This window comes from Onychostoma macrolepis, chromosome 05 (genome assembly GCF_012432095.1).
Source record: "Onychostoma macrolepis isolate SWU-2019 chromosome 05, ASM1243209v1, whole genome shotgun sequence".
Classification (NCBI taxonomy): Eukaryota; Metazoa; Chordata; class Actinopteri; order Cypriniformes; family Cyprinidae; genus Onychostoma; species Onychostoma macrolepis.
In genome coordinates, this window is record NC_081159.1 from 6,226,809 (window position 1) to 6,246,507 (window position 19,699).

Genomic DNA, 19,699 nt, shown 5'->3' on the forward strand with positions numbered 1-19,699 from the left:
TTTTTTTTTCCGCTCACAATGGCTGCAATTATTTTATCACATAAAAAGCAATATGTGAAATAATTTTATTTCATAAATATTATTTATTCATATAATGATGAATACAGTTTAATATAAATAAACGTTTTCGATTTCAGTATATACTGTATTAAGATATAATTTATTCATGTGATGGCGAAGCCAATTTTCAGCAGCCATTACTCCAGTCTTCAGTGTCACATGATCCTTCAGAAATCATTCTAATATGCTGATCTGAGGCTCAAGAAACATTAATTATTATTATTAATTTTGTAAACAGCTGTGCTGCTTAATATTTTTGTGGAAACTGTCATAGATTTTTTCCACCAAAGTAATTTGTTGCATTATAAATGTGTTTGTAATCTATTTAATCAGACTTTGCTGAATAAAAGTATAAATTTCTTAATTGTTACCTGAGTGCTGACTTCGTCCAGCTCTGATTTGCGTTGTGCTAGCGAGTCTTCTGTCTCTCTGCAGGTCTGCAAGAGTTTCACCTCCAGGCTCTGGGTCTCTCTGAGCTCTTTCTCAGCAGTTTCCAGTCTATATAGAAGAAACAGACAGTTCAAGTGGAGGAGACATTTCCTGCATTTAGTGATTTACAGAAATTATAGTTGTCACACCTGTCAGTCGCTCTCTCCAGCTTTCTGTTGACTTCTTGAAACTTTGCATCTTGACATGCGAGGACCTCCTCTACTTCGTGTAGAATGTGTTCTTGGTCCTGTTTTCTTTTCTGCAGCTCCTTAACCTCCTCTTGAAGATTCCTGCAGCAGCACATTTGCAAGTTAAAATTTTCGCTATCAGCAGTTCTCTAACTCAAAACTTGATGCACACTCACAGAAGAGCCTAAAAAGCTGCTGTCAAGCTTCATTTAAAAGAAGACAATTTGTAGGTTGATTTTCCCAAAAAGTGGTCCCTTCAACACTGCGCTACCTTTTATTCTGAACAATGGCAGATGGAAAAATTGCTTGGTAAACATTTTCGAATCATTATTTTCGCAATTCTGTTTGGTGCCAAAAACAACATATACATAAAATTACACGCAGCTTTAAGAATTCAGATGTGAAATGTGTTGTCGTTGTGTTTACCTGAGCTGTTGTCTGGTTTGCACCAGCTGTGTGGCACCGTCTTGAGCTCTCTGTTCCATCTCCACCAGCTCTCGTTCTGTCTTTTCCTCTCGCCTCTTGGCCTCATTGTAGCGTTGCATGCTCTCTTTAGTCTGCAAACACACATGCATTACATCATTAGCATCTTCTTATAGGACGATGATGTACATATTTAGGAAAACTAGTGTTGGGAAAGCTAACAGTACTCAAGCTACTCTTTTTTTTTTTTTTTTAGATTTTATTTTTGGTGTTTTTGCCTTTAATTTGATAGGACAGATCAAAGTTGACAGGAAGCAAAGTGGGAGCGAGAGAGGGGGCACGGGATTGGGAAAGGTCTGCGAGCCGGGACTTGAACTCACGATGCCCAAAGCGCAACGGTGCTGCATGTCGACGCGCTGCCCACGAGGCTACCAGCGCCAACACAAGCTACTCTTTTAAATAAGTAGCTGTTTACACTACAAGCTAGTAACAAAGAGTAGATCATTACAATAAAGCATTATAATGTGGCTGTAATAATGTGAAAATATTATTACAATTTACAATGACTAATTTCTATTTTAATATACTTTGTCATTTATTTCTGTGATGGCAAAGCTGAATTTTCAGCAGCCATTACTTGTCAGCAGTCTTTGGTGTCACATGATCCTTTAGAAATCATGATATGTAGTGCAAACAGTTTTACCATTTACTGCACTTTGTTATTCTTCTCGTTATTTCCCTGCAGTGGCTAATGAACCAGAAGTCTTGCAAATTCACAGAAAACAGCTTACTTCCACGTTGAAAAATAAGGTGGATACTAATTCAAAAATATATTGAATATATTATTATTTATGATACTGGAGTACTGACAGAAATGTGAAGGAAGAGAGAGAAGACAAGCTATATTGCTCTTTTGTCTAGGTACTGACAAATGTAGTGAAATTAGTAGTGTGACTCCTCAACACTGAAGAACGGTGTCAGACCTTGGCTCGAGTGTCTTTGAGCTCTGTCTCAGCCTCTAGCAGCAGCCTGTCAGCCTCTCTGAGCTCTGCTCTGCGCTTCAGCAGGGTCTTCTCCACACACTCCACCTCACCCAGCACACAATGCTCCTCCTCTGCATGTGATAAGGAGCCTTCCAGCCCACTACTGATGAACCAAAAACAGAAAGGTATGTCATACTTTTATACATATGTTGTGTGCATTTCAGTGGAGTAGTGTGTTACATTAAGTCTATATTGAGTAAGATATACTGGTGTTGATATGCTGACTAACATGTGGCGCTGCAGTGTGTGGACAGTCCTGCGCAGGCGTTTGATTTCCTTCTGTAGGTCTGCTGTTTTTTCTTGAAGTGCTTGCTGTTCTTTATCAATGTGAGCTCTATCAGCGCACTCCTCTTTCAGCCTACGCTCTGCCTTCTTCAGATCGCGCTCCTGAAACACAAACCAAAACTACTTATCTTGAAAATGATGGACATTTAAATGCACACTACCAAAAGTTTGGGGTCAGTAAGATTTTTAATTATTTTTGAAAGAAATCTATGGAAGTTGACAAGAAAATATCCAGAGAAAATACACTAATATGCTGATTTGGTGCTCAAGTAACATTTCATATTATTATCATTGATGAACAGACATTCAGCAGCATTAAACATATAAATATTATATAACATAATTAATGTCTTTAATGTAACTTTTCATCAATTTAATTCGGCCTTGCTGGAAAAAAGAAATCACACATAATCGCAATATGACCAAAATATGATTAATATTAGAATATCTTTTGTAACATTTACACAGTACATTAAGATTATGTAATGCAGTGTAACATTGTAGCGCAACTCAACAGTTGAAATCTGCATATCTCATACCAAGTCCTGATGTCCAGGCACATTACAGTGCAGCGTCCCACTGGCCACCAGAGGAATAGTTACATTGCTAGGAGGAGGTCCGTACATCAGCCTGGCTCCATCAGGGGGCGGCCCATAGAAGACTGTACTTGAGCCAATGGGAAGTCCAGGCACAGGGTGACTGTAGATAAATGAACCAGGAGGAAAAGCAGTACCATCAGGTAGAGTAAATCCAGCAGAGACGGATGGAGGCGTGAAGCGTGTCTCTATATCGCTCTCTCTTCCACTGTCTCGGAACATCTGTGCATCTGAAGAGACACGAGGACAGATATTACAGCACTGACAGGATACTGACCATGATGACGTTGGAGAGAAAGACTCTGAACTGGGGTTCCATGGCACTTGCCTCTCTTTCCATGATTGTGCGGATGGGGGGAATAGACCCAGTATCCTCCATTAACAGGTCTTCTTTCCCTGTGTGCTCTGTGCTTGGACCGCCGGCCTCTCTCAGGGGACTGTGGGTGCACAGAGCCCAGTCCTGAGTCTTGTGTGCCTTGAGATCCAAAACTAGGGGCCTGAGGACAAAAAAACATGCTGATTGCAATAAAAAAACAAAAACTGGCATTTACAAGTGCATTCCTTTTCTCATGCTAAAATAACATGTTTCTTACATTTTGATTTGACGGGACATAGTACCAACATCCTGTGTTTGGCAGGGGATCTCCTAAACTGGACAGGAAGTTATTCTGCTGTAGAAGAGTCTCCCTCAGTGCTCCAATCTCCTCCAGAAGCTCTTCTAGATTTACGTTATTAGCTAAACAAACCACAATATATAACAAGACCCATTTTAGCCTTGAAGGAAATGTGCATGGTGTTTGCCCACAAAACATGATACCATGATGCTAGGGTGTTTTGAGGAGTTATTATAAAAAGATGGTAAACAAACCTTCTTTGGCTTGTGCTAGTTGATCTCTGAGATGTTTGGTTTGGGCCTGTTGTCTTTTCAAGGTTTGGTTTAATCTGTCCAATTCTTGCGGTTGAATGCTAGAATTTGGGACACTGTGGAGATTCCCATCTGTCTCATGAACCTATAGAAACAAGAAACCATGCATTAACATATAGAGATGGGAACAGTACATTAGTAAACTAAAGGCACCGTTTCACTATATCCAACACTATCTCCTATACTTCGTTACAGTACTTAAGTATATTTTGGGAGTATCTGTACTTTACTTGAGTTTTTATATTTCAGCCAACTTTTACTTTTTCTCCAATACATTACCTAATTAAAATGTATACTTTTACTTCGATACATTTCCCTGAAGCATATTTGTTACTTACTACCAAATAGTCAGAAGTCAGAAGAACACAGACTGAAGGAAAGCAGGTTTGATGAATCAGTGGTCTGGCGTTTGCAAGTTAGACTCCTAAAAACACCTTTGCTCATGTGCAAACAAGTGCGCGCACAACCGCGGATGATTCATTTTCCACAGTCTGGGGTGTGCGATATACAGTATATCGTCAGTATGTGATAATATGGTAAGTGTTGTTGTAATGATGTGCGATCTGACATTATCAAGTAGGCTATATCACCAAATCACACACAGAGTGCACGCACGTTGATTTTTTTAGTCTATTAAATCTCAAAATTGCTTTTTATATTTATATAATTTAATATAGTTAACTTAATCTATATCACACAAAGAGTACCATTTTCCTGCAGATATCAGCATGAACACATTTAATAATAATTTTAGTAAAGCATAATAAGAATTTAGTACAGCATAAAGAATTTTTTTCATGTTTTAAATTATTTCAAATATCAGTATTCAACATTTATGTTAAAAACAAAACATTAGGCCTATTTATGCATAACTGCAGTTTAAATGCATAGATATATAAACTGTGTAAATACATCTAAATGCTATTTCAAATGCAGATTCCAGAAATGTTTTCTTATGTTGGAATGAAAGACACTAAATACCGGATGAAGTGCTTCTTATTCTTACCCAAAAATACAAAATGAAAGAAAGAGTTAAAACTGAACACAATCTTGCTACTCAAGCTGTATGAACATTTTTTTATATATACTTATTTGCTTCTTTTCCATTTTGCATTTACTTGTACTTTTCCTTTCAATACTTAAGCACGTTTAAGATTAAAAAAATAAAATAAAAATACTTTTCGTACTTAAGTACAGTAAATATCACATACTTTAAGACTTTTACTCAAGTAATATTCTAAACAGTGACTTCAACTTCTACCAAAGTCATTTTCTGGTAAGATATCTGTACTTTTACTTGAGTATGGCTTTCAGGTACTTTATACACCACTGCTCCTATCTACTTCACAACCAGTCTGAAAGTTCAGAGTGACCTCCACCAAGGACAGTCATCCTCAGAATGTGGAAATGCAGATAAGACTGAAGTCTGAAGATTCTGAGCAGACACATTACCCTGTCTCTCAAAAGCTTCTGGAGAACTTCGATTTCTGCTTCAGCATTAGCCAAGTCCTGAATGGCCTGGGCAGCCTGAATCCTGGTGCTTTGTAACTCCTCTGCATTCTACACACATATAAGCAGATCATCATCAGTGAACTTCTCTCACATTGATATTGGCCCCTAAAGATCTCAAGCAGTCTGCCCTGTGTCTTACCACTGCTCTCTCCTGATGTATTTTCTCTATTGTGCTATGAAGAGAGTGAAGTTTGTCCTTTGCTGCAGTCAGTTGTTGGGCAGCCATTCTGTCAGCAGAGGAAAAAGAGCTCCTGAGCGCTTGCAACTCCAGACTGAGAGATCCTAGCTGCTCCTGAGTCTGGCTCTCTTCAGCTTTCACCTAGAAAAACAACACGTCTTTAAATACATAGCTGCTTAAAGCAATATTCAAGGTAAAATACATGTTAAGCTCTATTGTAGAATAAATTAATCATGGCATTTCTATAATGGCACTGGTAACTCTTATGCAGTTTCCATAGGTTTCAAGAGTAAAAAAAACAACAACATTTTGTTTCTTGCTAAAGTTCCCTAAACATTACATTTGATTAAACCTTTGAAATTATAAAAAAAAAATGAAAACTCATTATTAACATATATTTAACACTTATTGAAAAGAATGGATCTGCTATGCTACTGCCACTGGCAACAGTAAAGCTTACTGCTGAAAAATACTCAGAATTACAGGGATTAGGATGCATACTCCTGCTTCAAAGTAAAGCAGGGAGAACCCCGTAGCAGATCTAGACAGGTGGTGCTGGGGAGGAAGAGGGCTAAAGAAAATTATCATGGCTCAAAGTACTGAGCTGGACCAGGTTGGGACAGAAATAAATAAGGTTGCGTAGACAGGAAAAAGAGATTGAATTTTTGAGAATTTAACATGTAAATGAAGCGTTCTGGTGCACTCTGACAACAAAATAAAGGAAAAGACAACATGTGCTTCAAGTAAAAAAAAGCACATATACCACAAACGTTTTGGACAGTGCAACTCTCTTGTCATCGGTGTTCATACTTCTCTTTGTGAGCAGTGGAGTAATTTATTTTTGCAAATTTTAATGTTCACATTAGAGTGCGCATACTATCAACAAACTCCATCTTTTCACTGCAGAGGAAACAGAAGCTGCATCTGAAGTGGCATTAGATGCATTTACACCACAAAATTTCAAATGCGTAAATAATTTTTATAAGATTAATGTTTTAAATATTTTTGAACATAAAAAATAAAAATGTTGGGAAAAATGCAATACTTTTAAATTATGAAACCAAACCACCGTAGATGACGATAAATGACTGTTTTAATGAGCGAGTCATTAGTCATTCATTCAAACTGCTGATTCATTCAAAAACGAGGCAAGCGACTACTGTCTTTATGAATGGGTTACTGAATCATTGACTCACTTGATTCGTTCAAAAATGTGGATTCATTCAGTAGCGAAACACTGCTTGTGTTACTCGGAAACACAAAACAGTTCTGCTGTGGCTTTGATTGAAACTTTATCAGCGAACTTGAGCAAAAACAGTCAATATTGTATTACAAACTGCAAACTTTGTGCCGGTTTCACTCACAATGAAGAACGCCGACACACTGTTTGAACACACTCCTGTTTACGAGCTTGCAATCTCTCTCTCTCTCTCTCTCTCTCTCCGCCCATGCCCCCATGGTAAAAGCGGCGACTAGTTTGCTGGTATGAAAAAGGTAGCAAGAAAATTAAAATAAAAAATTGTGGCACCTGTTTATCTTGTTCTTCTAATTCAGCAAGAAGACGGTCCCTGTCCATTTCTGTCTCCTCTAAACGCTGCAGCATCAAGTACTGCTGTTCATGAGCATCTTCCAGCTCCTTCCTCAATCTATGGAGCTCTGCCTCCTCACCCCGTCTCTCTTCTGCCTGCTGGAATCAAACACAGGGAGATCAGCATCACTTTATACTAAGACATTATAATTGAATATTTAGACATTATACTGGAATATGTGAGCTTTAGAAATGGCAATGTAACTGAAAAATCTATTTCAAATAATGATTACTTGAATTCCACAACATCAACTCACCTGAGCCTGGTATCTTTCTTGGTACTTCCTGAGTCTCTCTCTGAGTGAACTCATCTCTCCAGCAAGTGTCTCCTGACAGCGCTGGGCCTCATCTCTATCTCTCTGAGCAGCAGATACCACATGATGTACCTCCTGTTGTAGCTCTGTGAATTTCTTATGCACTGGTTCTCCAAGGTCTTCAAAGCTGCAACAGGACAGAATAACATAGACATATAACACATCTGTAGCCACACAGTCCAATTATTTTCATTTGCTAAAATATACATTAAGAATCTATAATACCTTAGTATCTCTTGTCCTGTAGCTATGCCTCTTCTCAGCTCTCCTAAATATTTAGCCACACTTTCCGGGCAAAGCATCTCCTCCCTAACCTGCTCCAAATCGCACTGAAGAGCATCCACCTTCTCCTTAAGACTGTCTCTTTCCTCCTGTGAAAGACATTTTCAGCCAGGGATTCAAAGATGTGAGTCTTACTGGAGGCTGAGTGATTCTCATACATCAACAACAACAGAATGTACAGCACACTTTTTTTTAAAGGCTGTGAGAAGAGTTTGAATGAGTGAAGGGTGTCTGTATTTCAGTGGTGCATCCTTTGGTCTTTCCAAGAATCCTCTCTTTCCAATAGCGGAAAAAGTCTGACAGAGCTTTATTATTCTGGTATGAAGTCTGTTGTGCAGTAACATACCTGGAGAATGTTGACCTGTTGAAGAAGCTCTGTGTTCTCAAGCTCTCTGTCGGCAGCCATCTGCATCTGTGCCAAAGCGTTCTCTTTTGCCTGTCTTTCTTTCTGCAACTCTGCCTGCAGTGCAGAGTGCTCCATCTGCAAATGTAAATGCCAAGAAAATGTAAATGTTAAAAGGATAGTTTACTCAAATGTACTAGTATATTATGTCCCTAGTTGTCTAATGCCATATGTGTGAGGAACAGACTAAAACTTTTATTATTCACTGAAAATCTAGTTCGCTCTTCCACATTTTCAAATTAAAGTTAATATTTTAATTTAGCAAGGATGTATTAAATTGGTCAAAAGTGATAGGAAAAATGTTACATTGTGACAAAAAAATGTCAAATTAATGCTGTTGTTTTGAACTTTCTACATATCAAAGAATCCTGAAAACAAATATCTAACATGGTTTCAACCAAAATATTTAGCAGTACAAGTTTTCAACATCGATAAGAAATGTTTCTTAAACAACTTCCTAATTAAAACTTTCTAATTAGTTCCTAATTTAAATAAATGCTGTTCTTTTGAACTTTTCATCAAGGAATCCTAAAAAGTACTACAAAACTATTAAGCTGCACAAGTTTTATGTTTTTAGTATTGATAATAATATGAAATGTTTTTTGAACACCAAATCAGCATATTAGAATGATTTCTGAAGAATCATGTGACACTGAAGACTGAAGTAAAATAATTACCACTAAAATAATGACATATTTAAAATATAATGAAATAGAAAACAGTAAAAATATTTCACAAATTTATTGTTTTACTGTATTTTTGATCAAATGAATGCAGTCTTGGTGAGCATAAGGGACTGTTTAAAACATCTTTAACAAAACATTTAAAAATATTACAGACCCTAAACCTTTGAACGGTGTAGTGTATGTTCAAGGCACAAGCTCCAAATTAAATGTAAACACTTGACATTTGCTGATAATACACAAAGTGTGAATATGTGAGATCTGAAAGGGTGAAAAATAAGATTTTCAGTGAATAATGACTTAAAATTCAGCTTGTTGATGAAGGATATTTTAAGAATATGAATGAGGACATACCAAGAATATTTGAAAAATAGTGCACAATTCATTTTATTGAGAGAGTCACTCCGTTTTGGAGCGTGACAGGCACTAGTCACAGTCGAACTTATTTTTATGGAAAAGGGCAACATGAATATTCAAGTTAAATTTTGTGCAATTTAAAGGGGACCTTTTATTCAAAAATCACTTTTATAAGGTGTTCGAACATAGTTGTGTGGCCGCAGTGTGTGAAAACAACCAGCCTATAATGGTATAAATCCACCCACACATTTTCTTTATAATCCCAATAAATTAAACGGTTAAACGGTTTCTCCAAACGAGCGGTTTCAGATTCTCCCTTTGTACACGTCACTGAAGGGAAAAAGTCCCGTCCATTTGTGACGCTCTCTGCCCTATTAGCATAGACACAGACCTGAGTGAGAAGCAGCGGTCCGCCATTACTGTTTTCTTGCTGTAACGTTAGCTGCTGGAGATATACAATGTCAGCCCAAACAGGCATTACAAGTGATGTGTTTTGGGATGCACCAACAAACATAGGAGTCTCCATAGACTCCCTCCATCTGAGCAACTAACGACACTGTGGTTAAATTTTAAAAAATTGGTAAAGTCCCCTATGTTTAGGGATCAATACCAATGCTTCATGCGCGAACATCAGCTCCAGACAAAGTAAGTATCACGCATTTGTTTTCCAGATTGCCTTTCTGAAAGATCTTCTTGGCACTCTGTAAGGTTAATGTTGCTAAAGCTATGCCTGTTTTCACTGGTGCTGCCTTCAAGTACAACCAGAATGATCGTAAATAGGAATGCAGTAGTTAAAAATTGCACATGAATGCAATGTGAAGTCGACTGCTTGAATTTGTCAAGACTCAAGCTCATAATCACGTGGGACTTATAAAGTTTGTGATACCATGCTAAGGCACAATGAGAACAGCTGTCGTTATTTTTATTGCGCCGTGCTCCCCATCTGTGTAATTCATAAACAATCATTTATGATGCACAGTTCAATCAGATGACTGACTTTTAAATGAGTACATTTTCTGTAAAGATAACAGGCTTGTACTAATTGTGGAATGTTTATTTGCAAAGACCAGCACCTGTATTGCCGGAGCTTGAGCTGTTGAAGCTCCGCCCTCTTTGAGAACCAGCAAATTTGCATTTAAAGGGACACACACAAAAATGGCGCGTTTCGGCTCATACCCTAAAAGTGGCAATTTTAACAAGCTATAAAAGTGATCTGTGGGGTATTTTGAGTTTAACTTCACATACACACTCTGGGGACATCAGAGACTTATTTTACATCTTGTAAAAAGGGGCATAATATGTCCCCTTTAAAAAAAAAAAACATTCGGAGCAGATTTTTTTACATTTCTAGATGAACTATTCCATTACAATTATAATAATATGTTATGCATGAATATGAAAAAAATCTATGAAGATATATCCTACTTGACTTAGTCGACGCAGTCTGCCCAGTTCCTCCTTCAGTTGTGTGGCCTCAGTATCTCTCTCCTGCAGTTGAGTCTCCAGCTCTGCTTCATATTCACTGACCTGCCCCTGAGCTTGCTTCAGCTCTTCATTCTCCTTCCTCAGATCCTCCAATTCCTGCTGCTGATGCTGCAGCAGGTCCTAGAACACATCAAACAGTGTGATCATGTTGATTTGACTTATTACAGAGTGGCGAACTGTTATGTCAGAAACAGCCTCCAACCTCCTGTGCGCTTTTCTGCAGCTGTGCGCCTTGCTGCTCCTTCTCACATAGGAGGCATTGCAGCGCATCTTTCTCCCTCTGCAGACGCCTGCAATCTAACTGGGCTCTTCGTGCTTGGTCCTTCACCCCCTGCAGATACTCCTGGAGACCTGCGATGATGCCCTCCAGGTCACGCTTGAGTGCTTCATTAGCAGCGATCTGACCTGAAAGAGTTGAGTGGTCTCTTCTGCTTATTTGATCATTTTAAAATATCGTATTCAATAGTTTATAATGGTTCAAAAGCTATCTTTATCTTATTAAGATTAAAAAGCAACATTTAAAAAAAGTTGCTGACCATCAGTGAGCTGTTGCTCTAGTTCTTTGATCTCCTGTGTCTCCTTGTAGATACGTGTGATCATGTCATCCAGCCTGCTCTCCAGTTCCTGGTGCTTTCTGCTCATGATGGCCAGCAGCTGTGTCTTCTTGGACAACTGAGCCTTTACATGGGTCTGCAGGAGTGATAGCAGAGAGAGTTGGGATAGGGTGCTATTACATGATCAATTCTGCTGGTTTTTGATTCTGAGGCCCCTCTTTGTCCAAGATGTCAATACCTCTCTAAACTAAGCTGATATGTATCTTTGGTAGTTCTTTTGTAATAAAAATAAGTACTCAAAAATATGGGTTTATTAAAATATCAGTTTAATTTTGTACTTCTATAATGTTGTTAGTGGTTGTAAGTGTTTTTTTATTTTTATTAACATTGTTAATATAACAATGTAAATAATTTTATGATTGATTGATTTAAGACTGATTCTGCTGAACACAAAAGAAGATATTTTGAATAGTGTTGGTAACCAAACAGATGAGGTTTCCACTGGCTTTCATATATACATTTTAACTATTTTCCAGTATTTTTGACTATTTCCATAGTCAACGGCTACTGTCAACTGTTTGGTTACCAACATTCTTCAAAATATCTGCTTTTGTGTTCAACAGCTGAAAGAAAGTCATACCTGTTTGAAACAACTTGAGGGTGAGTAAATGATAACAGAATTTTCTTGTTTGGGTGAACTATCCTTTTAAGGCCCATTTATACCAAGGATTATAACTATAACAAATAATGATAACAAAAATGTTTTAATAATCTTTTAAATCTTTCACATTAGTCCACAACTGCAACAACATAGCAACATCCTAGCATCCTGGAGGTGACTTTCATTGGCAAAGACCCTCACATTTCTTGTAGAAAATGTAAAAAAAAAAAATAAATTCAGTGTTACTACTAGGTTTAATTAATTAACATATTTAAAACTGATCTAGACTGATCATTGATTCCCAGTCTCTTCAAATAACTCTGATACAAATCACAGAAGTCAAAAAAGAAAAGGTCAGATACCTTGTTTCCCAATTCATATACTCTGAAAAAATTGATATTAACAATTTTCAGTGAGAAATTGCTAGTTAATATTACAATTAATTACAAAGAGACAGCAGGTAACGAATTCAATTTAAATTGAAAATTTTACGTTTAAAATTTTTTTCATTAATTTTACTTAAAATTTAAGAAAATGTGTATTTTTTGCAGTCTCCTACCTGCATATCCACCCAAAATAGTAATCCAAACAGTATGTGAACTGAACGTGAAAATTGGAATGCAGGGACAGTCTTGGACTTCTGCATTTGTTACTTCTCAACCCATTCACTTCCTCTTCCCTCCCAACAAAAAATTATCTCAAAGTGAAAATGTAACACTTTCATTAAACATTATTTTAAACGATGCCTTGTTCATTAGCAAGTCTGCTTTAAAACTTTAAACCACCACTATTCATAAATGAAGATTACAAAAGTATATAGATTTATCTAGTGGTTTACTGATTTAATACTGTGCATTGTTATTGTCCACTGCTGTCATAAAATATGAAAGCCAGCAAACTCTGATGACATAATGCCGTTGCAATTTCCTGTTATAAACACTGAAAATATACAGCATTCATGAAACATCATACTGTAATGATCAACTTGAAAAAATAAGTAATGTTCAATGATGCTAGATAATCAATAAAATCAACCAAAAATCACTTCTACAAACAACATTACAAGCCGCAAATTGCAACAGTATGACAGCAGCCTCCCATGAGCCCCTCCTTGACCCCGGTGGGGTACTTACTACAGCGGTGTGGCTGCCATCTCTTCGCTTTCTGTCTCTATATATCCATTTTTCTCATGTTGCTGCCCCACAAGGAGTAACAGGGGCTCCTTGTGCAGGAAGAGAACATTTCCTGTCTCTTTCAGCTGTTGCTCTAAGCTTCAGAGGACTCCAACTATCGCTAAAAGAAGCCCCCTCCTCTGAACTTCATTCTCCCCCTCCTCCTCTATCCCTGCACTCTTTCCACCCTCCTCTCAACTCTCTTTGAATCAACACAGGAAACTTTCAGCGGCCTCAGCCAATCAGTGACTGTGTCTGTGGCCGGGTGGGAGTAAGGAGCCTCTCTGGCTCCACCCACAGCATCAACAGATTTCCCAGGACAGAAGTGCTCTCTTCTTTCTTAAAGAGACAAGAGCCTCATTTTATATGCCTTCTACTCGTTGATGAGCATCATGGGTTAGTGATGATTAATTCCATAGAGAACCTAATCTTGTTAGACACCTTTGTTGTTAGGGAGTTTCCACAACACATCAGTTATTTTACCCTCATTTTGTTCTACACTGTTTGCGTGCCAAACATTTTCTTAAACAGAAAACAGGAAGACGTGCATTTTTTGTTGTTATATAACATAAATAAACTAAAGGTCTCACATATGAATAAAACATCTGAATAGTTCAGAGGCTTATGATATAAACACAACATACATAGACAATAAAACACTTTACAGTCATGCAAATATGAACGTAACCCTTTAAGATTAATCATGCATGTGCGTAACCAGAAACATATATTGCAGAAATGTGCAACTATTATTCCTGCAGAAAACAGGTTCTTGCCCATATCTATTAACATTTCAAAGTATATACTGTAAATATGGCATTAACTGTACAATGCAATATTTGCTTGTAAGCATATTTATCAACAAGATTTAATCTTTACATGTACACTACCGATCAAAAGTTTGGGGTCCCTAAGATTTGTGAATGTTTTTGAAAGTACTCTCTTATGCTCACCAAAACTGCATTTATTTAAATCAAAAATACAGTAAAAACAGTAATATTGTAAAATGTATATAAAAATAAATGTTTTTTTAACAATGTAAATGTCTGTACCATCACTTTTGATCAATTTAATACATCATTGCTTAATAAAAGTATTAATGTCTGAATATATTTTATTTTGTTTAGTTTATTTTGTTTCATTGCATTATTTTAGTGGCATGTACTTGCATTTATACAATGGTGCTATTTGACTTTGTGTAGATTAATTTGCCATTATTTTAAAAATGTCCAATAAAATTTACCTTAATTCTTAATAATGTGGCCATCTGTATTATTGTATCTAAACTGTTTACAGTACAAAGATGCTGTATATAGTTTAAGTATGTTAGTATATTATCATTACATCAGTTCATGAATAAAGATAAATACTTATAGCTATTTTTATAGTAAATTTCTAGTGACCACTGGATGTTTACATTGTTCAGCTAAGGCTAATGAATTGCATTACTAAGAATTGTTTTAGCATTTATTGTTATAAAACCATTTATTTATTGAACTATTATGTTACACTATGTTATGGAAATTATAATCCTCAAGAGAATTATTTTCATGAGGTTGTTCAGGCATGAGTGTTACTGACATGTCTGGGGTCACTGGGATCCAGGCTGTGCAGTAGATTCTGCAGCTGGTCCATTTCCTCCTGGGCTTGGTTCCTCTCAGCATTCAGCCCTTCCAGCTGCCTCTCCATAGCCTCCATCTCTCCTCTCATCTCTCCCAGCCTCCGTATCCTCCTCTGAAGCTCCTGCCTGAGCTGATCCTTCTCAGCCTCACAGATCTATGAGCAAATCAACATAGATAAATTAAATAATTAAAAATGAATCTGAATGTGGACTCTGCCATCAACTTTTACTTAGATCAGAGGACATCGTATAGACTCTCAAGTACAGCTCTACTAGAGGCGTTTTTTTTTTTTTCTTTTGAAGCAATGCACAGAAGGTGTTTAAAGGGGAACTTCTCACCCGTCTCTGAGAAACTGTCTCCTCTAGCTGCCGGAGCTCTTCACTGGCTTTAAGGATCTGCTGCTCTTTTACCTCAATTTCTTTATGCAACTGCTGTAATTGTTCCACAGCTAAAATGAAAACAAAACAAATAAAGAAAAAGAAAAAATCAAAAGCCAAAACACAGATGCATTAGCAAAAGTGCAGAGATTTGGATATTACAGTATCTACACAAAAAAAGGGAAAATGTCCTTCATCATTTGTTGGTAGCACTGGTAATAAGAGCAAACAACTACAGATTGTTCCAAGTAAAGAGAGTAAAAAAGGAATAGCATGTGTAATATACAAATGTTATTATTTTATGACTCTATTTAGAGCCTTTAATATAATATGAGGGCACAGTGCCCTTGAACCTTTGTACCTCTAAGCTGAGCATGTCTGGACATGTCATGTTCTCCTGGGGTGTCTGTCTCAGTCAGGTCCACTGAGGCAGGCTTCTGCTGGTTTTGTGCACCCATGTTATCCGTCTCTGATGGAAATTTGATGTTCCTTTTCTGACGAGACTTTCCTATGTATGGACTCTCGCTAGAAAGGTTCTCTACCTCCACCTCCTGAACAACAAAAAGAATAATCTCTCTAAAAATCAATTAGTGGTGGGCATAGATTAATTTTTTTAATCTAGATTAATCTCACTGTAATCTTGGAATTAATCTAGATTAATCTAGATTAAAATGGCTCATTTGAAGTAGATCAGAATAAGTTCACTACTAGTAGTAAACAACTAGCAGTCATCAAGAATTTAATATTGATAATAACATTGAAGACATTGTATGATTATTCCTTAAAGATAAGATTTTAATAGTTTTAGTAGTAGTAGCCTATTACGTTCTGCCCAATGTCTTCAAGTGAAACCGAACTTTTATTTTGACGGGTTGCCGTGAGGATAGTTTTTCTCAAATGAAACGCTCGAATGCTCATGAAGTGACTCTCAGAGCAGTTCTGGAGATGTTGTTCATGTATTTATGTCCTCATTTAGTGAGATGACAGACGTTAATATCACCTCAAGCTTCACGCGGGCTTCTGTATGAGTAGTGAACAAACCCGTGCGTCTGCGCCATACATTAACACAGAGACACACAGAAGTCATATTTATATAGACGTTTTGCGGCTTAATATTTACAAATAGGAGTGGGAGTGTGCTCACTTGTGTGTGCCCTTACGTTTGTGTGTGTGCGCGTGTGTGTGTGTGTGTGCGAACCGGGGCGGAACTCCGCTGTGCGCGCGATACAGAGAGCGCGACCATGTAACGTAGAGACAGAAATGACTCGCCGATTTCTATTGGGAAGCTTCTTAAAAATACATTTTCCCTGAAGCAAACCCGGCGGCTTCATAGCTGCATCCATGTTAGCATGCATACACACAGGTTCAAGACTCGTTCTCGCCCCTACAGTGCAATTCGGCTAGGTATACATCCGCTAAAATATCGAGGTGAAAGTCATCATAGCTTGCGTAGTATAGACCCAGCTCCCAACCCAACTTTGAGAATAGATTAACGGCGATATTTTTTTTATCGCCCGATAAGAGTCTCACGTTAACGCAGCACGTTAACGCCGATAACGGCCCACCACTAAAATCAATATAATCTTACCATACACAAATCAGCATTGTATGATATAGTTTTAAAATGGTCATTCTGGGATAAATGTCTATAAAGAAAGCCGCTAATGTCAAATATATTGTTGTTATTAGACACTAAAGTAAAGTCATTTGAAGCTTTTGTATTTCAGAATTTAATCATCAAAGATCAAACGCACAACCCAAATTCCGGAAATGTTGGGACGTTTTTTAAATTTGATTAAAATAAAAACTAAAAGACTTTCAAATCACATGAGCCAATATTTTATTCACAATAGAACATAGATAACATAAATGTTTAAACTGAGAAATTTTATGCACAAAATGAGCTCATTTCAAATTTGATGCCTGCTACAGGTCTCAAAATAGTTGGCATGGGGGCAACAAAGGGCTGAAAAAGCAATACATTTTGAAAAGATTCAGCTGGGAGAACATCTAGCAACTAATTTGAATTTAGTGGCTAAAAGTGTAAAATTTCTCAGTTTAAACATCTGTTATGTTCTCTATGTTCTATTGTGAATAAAATATTGGCTCATGTGATTTGAAAGTGTTTTAGTTTTCATTTTATTCAAATATAAAAACCGTCCCAACATTTCCGGAATTCGGGTTGTATGAAATATCACCTATGAATGAATCAGAATGTATACATTTAGAGACCAATTAAAAAAATTAAAAAAAACTATAATTAATCCCTCCAACACAAAAAAGAAAATCACAATGAGTTGTCTATTCTTATCTATCCAGAGCTCTAGTAATTAATAAATCAAAGCAAATACTTACAGGATCTGGATAAAATGGAAGAGGTTCAAACTTGGCATCTATTTTGTGAAAAGCCAACTCCTGCTCAAGCTCATAGTGTTTCTGACAGGCCCGGGTCAACTCCACTGTTTTCTGCTTCAGCTGTGTGATTAGAAAGAGTTTATTTAAACACAACACTTTACATACCACCATAAAAAACATCAGCCACACTTCACTACAAACCTCTCAGCTCAGAATGAGACTGCATCTTAAGGATACGTGTAATACAAAATAGTTACACTCATGGAAATACAATGAATGATATTTTAAGATTTCCATTACTATAGAATGCATACATGCAAAAACCTCAAAAACATGCTAAAGAACATAACAATACCATACCATCAACATCGCTCTCTAAAGCGAACACCTGAGAGGACAGGAGAACACAATGTTGACATCATACAGTGATTGGTGGGGCACATGTGAATACCTGACAGAGAGAATCCAGCAGAGGAGTATGATGTGGAAGCTGAGAATGAAGAAGGAATGAAGAGAAGAGACAGTAGAAGGCATGCAAACAGTTTTTGTAAAAGCACAGGAGTGAAATAAAAAAAATAAAGAAAAATCAGCAGGGAAAAGAAAAGTTTGAAGGATAGAAAAATTTGCTTTGCCAACATAGGAATCAATGACATTTTACAACATATTAATATATAAAACAGTTCTTTTAAATTGTAATTATATTTCACAACATTACTTTTTACTATATTTTTGATCAAATAAATGCTGCCTTGGTAAGCACAAAAGACTTTTTTCAAAAACATTAAAAAAACTTAATTATTCAAAACTTTTGACTGGTAGATTATATTCCTGTCATTTAATTTTTAAATTGTTTACAATAAATAAATAAATAAATAATGTGCAGTGCAGTGAAGGAATTAGTATTAATTTGCTGTTCTAATAGTTTGAACAGCTTCAGTTCTTTTTTTCCAAAAGCAGGCTCTCAGAGAAGTTCTGTTTAAACAGATGGTCAATGAAGCAACTACACACATACATACATACATACACGCACACACACACAAAATAATTTTCAACACCATTCACAAAGTACCTTTAGAGCAGGTGACAAAAGAATGGAGTGAGAAGAGAGTGCTGAACAGGAAATTGTCTAGAAAAGACAGGAAAGGGAAATTTTGGAAAGTGAATCTCTGGGCTCACTGTGAGTTTGTGAGCACAGAGATTTGGAAAATAATCTGAAAGCAGACATAAGGAAGTTAAAGATTAAAGTCAACATGACATTATTTTCGCTAACATTATTTCCATAATAAGTCAAGATGTTTCAGATATGGAGCAAGTTATTAATGAGAATATCATTTGGATCAATATGCAGTGATGAACTGTGCATAATAACATCAGGACAGTATATTAAAGGGTTAGTTCACCCAAATGAAAATCCTGTCATTAATTACTCACCCTCATGTCTCATGATGAACGAAGGTCTTAGGGGTTTGGAACGACATGAGGGTGAGTAATTAATGACGGAATTTTCATTTTTGGGTGAACTATCCCTTTAAGGCAAGACACCACAGGTGAATAGGGCAAATATTTTAACTAACAGATATCACAATACCTAAATGTGCAGTACATTAAGACAACTGGGGGTTTTTTGTGTGTTTTTTTTAAAGATGTTTTCTGGAATGTTATGAGAATATGCAAATGAGGCATTATCTAATTAAATACGCACATTACCTAATGCATTAATTTGCATACATTTCCAGAACAGAAATCTAAACATTTGATAAAGCCTGGCTCAAAATTCCTGTTTCATGTTGCTGACATTTACATTTAGTCATTTAGCAGACGCTTTTATCCAAAGTGACTTACGAATGATGTCAATAGAAGAAATATAAGTGTTGAAGGTTTCACAGAGGAGGTTTTGGACACCTCCTTTCACTTTTTATCATAAATCAGAAAATGCTGTAACACCCATAAGAAAATTTTAGGAACAAAATGTAATTTAAATAAATGGGATTGACATATGAACAAACCTCTCTGTAAAAAATGGAAAGTCTGGTAAGTGGCAATGTTCGGCTCAGTGCATGAGAAAAATTAATTAGAAACAGCCTTTAAAGAAACGTATTGTAATTGTTACTTTTCTTTCCACTAGTCATGTTATGGAGGCAAAACTGCCCAAAATCTCCAAATTGACCAGTGCATGTAAAAAGCATAATATTTCATTTTTCTTTAGG

At 36.7% G+C, this 19,699-nt stretch overlaps 1 protein-coding gene across 4 annotated transcripts in view; it reads right to left on the reverse strand.

Annotated features, from left to right (window-relative positions):
- Window positions 1-19,699, reverse strand: part of cntrl (centriolin) — a 33,380-nt gene that overhangs the window by 10,343 nt on the left and 3,338 nt on the right. For all 4 annotated transcript variants that reach the window (XR_009271207.1, XM_058774710.1, XM_058774709.1 and 1 more), the window contains exons 7-28: window positions 17,493-17,612; window positions 15,499-15,688; window positions 15,099-15,208; window positions 14,720-14,914; window positions 11,288-11,441; window positions 10,954-11,156; window positions 10,692-10,871; window positions 8,170-8,304; window positions 7,767-7,912; window positions 7,485-7,668; window positions 7,168-7,326; window positions 5,601-5,780; window positions 5,402-5,509; window positions 3,893-4,034; window positions 3,618-3,760; window positions 3,353-3,521; window positions 2,968-3,254; window positions 2,373-2,530; window positions 2,084-2,246; window positions 1,104-1,234; window positions 639-779; window positions 432-558 (exon numbers count right to left, since the gene is read on the reverse strand). Coding sequence is in view for 3 of the 4 variants with exons in the window: in XM_058774710.1 (XP_058630693.1) it covers window positions 432-558; window positions 639-779; window positions 1,104-1,234; window positions 2,084-2,246; window positions 2,373-2,530; window positions 2,968-3,254; window positions 3,353-3,521; window positions 3,618-3,760; window positions 3,893-4,034; window positions 5,402-5,509; window positions 5,601-5,780; window positions 7,168-7,326; window positions 7,485-7,668; window positions 7,767-7,912; window positions 8,170-8,304; window positions 10,692-10,871; window positions 10,954-11,156; window positions 11,288-11,441; window positions 14,720-14,914; window positions 15,099-15,208; window positions 15,499-15,688; window positions 17,493-17,612 (3,525 nt within the window). In the remaining variant the exon portion in view is untranslated. The remainder of the gene's footprint in view (window positions 1-431; window positions 559-638; window positions 780-1,103; window positions 1,235-2,083; window positions 2,247-2,372; window positions 2,531-2,967; window positions 3,255-3,352; window positions 3,522-3,617; window positions 3,761-3,892; window positions 4,035-5,401; window positions 5,510-5,600; window positions 5,781-7,167; window positions 7,327-7,484; window positions 7,669-7,766; window positions 7,913-8,169; window positions 8,305-10,691; window positions 10,872-10,953; window positions 11,157-11,287; window positions 11,442-14,719; window positions 14,915-15,098; window positions 15,209-15,498; window positions 15,689-17,492; window positions 17,613-19,699) is intronic.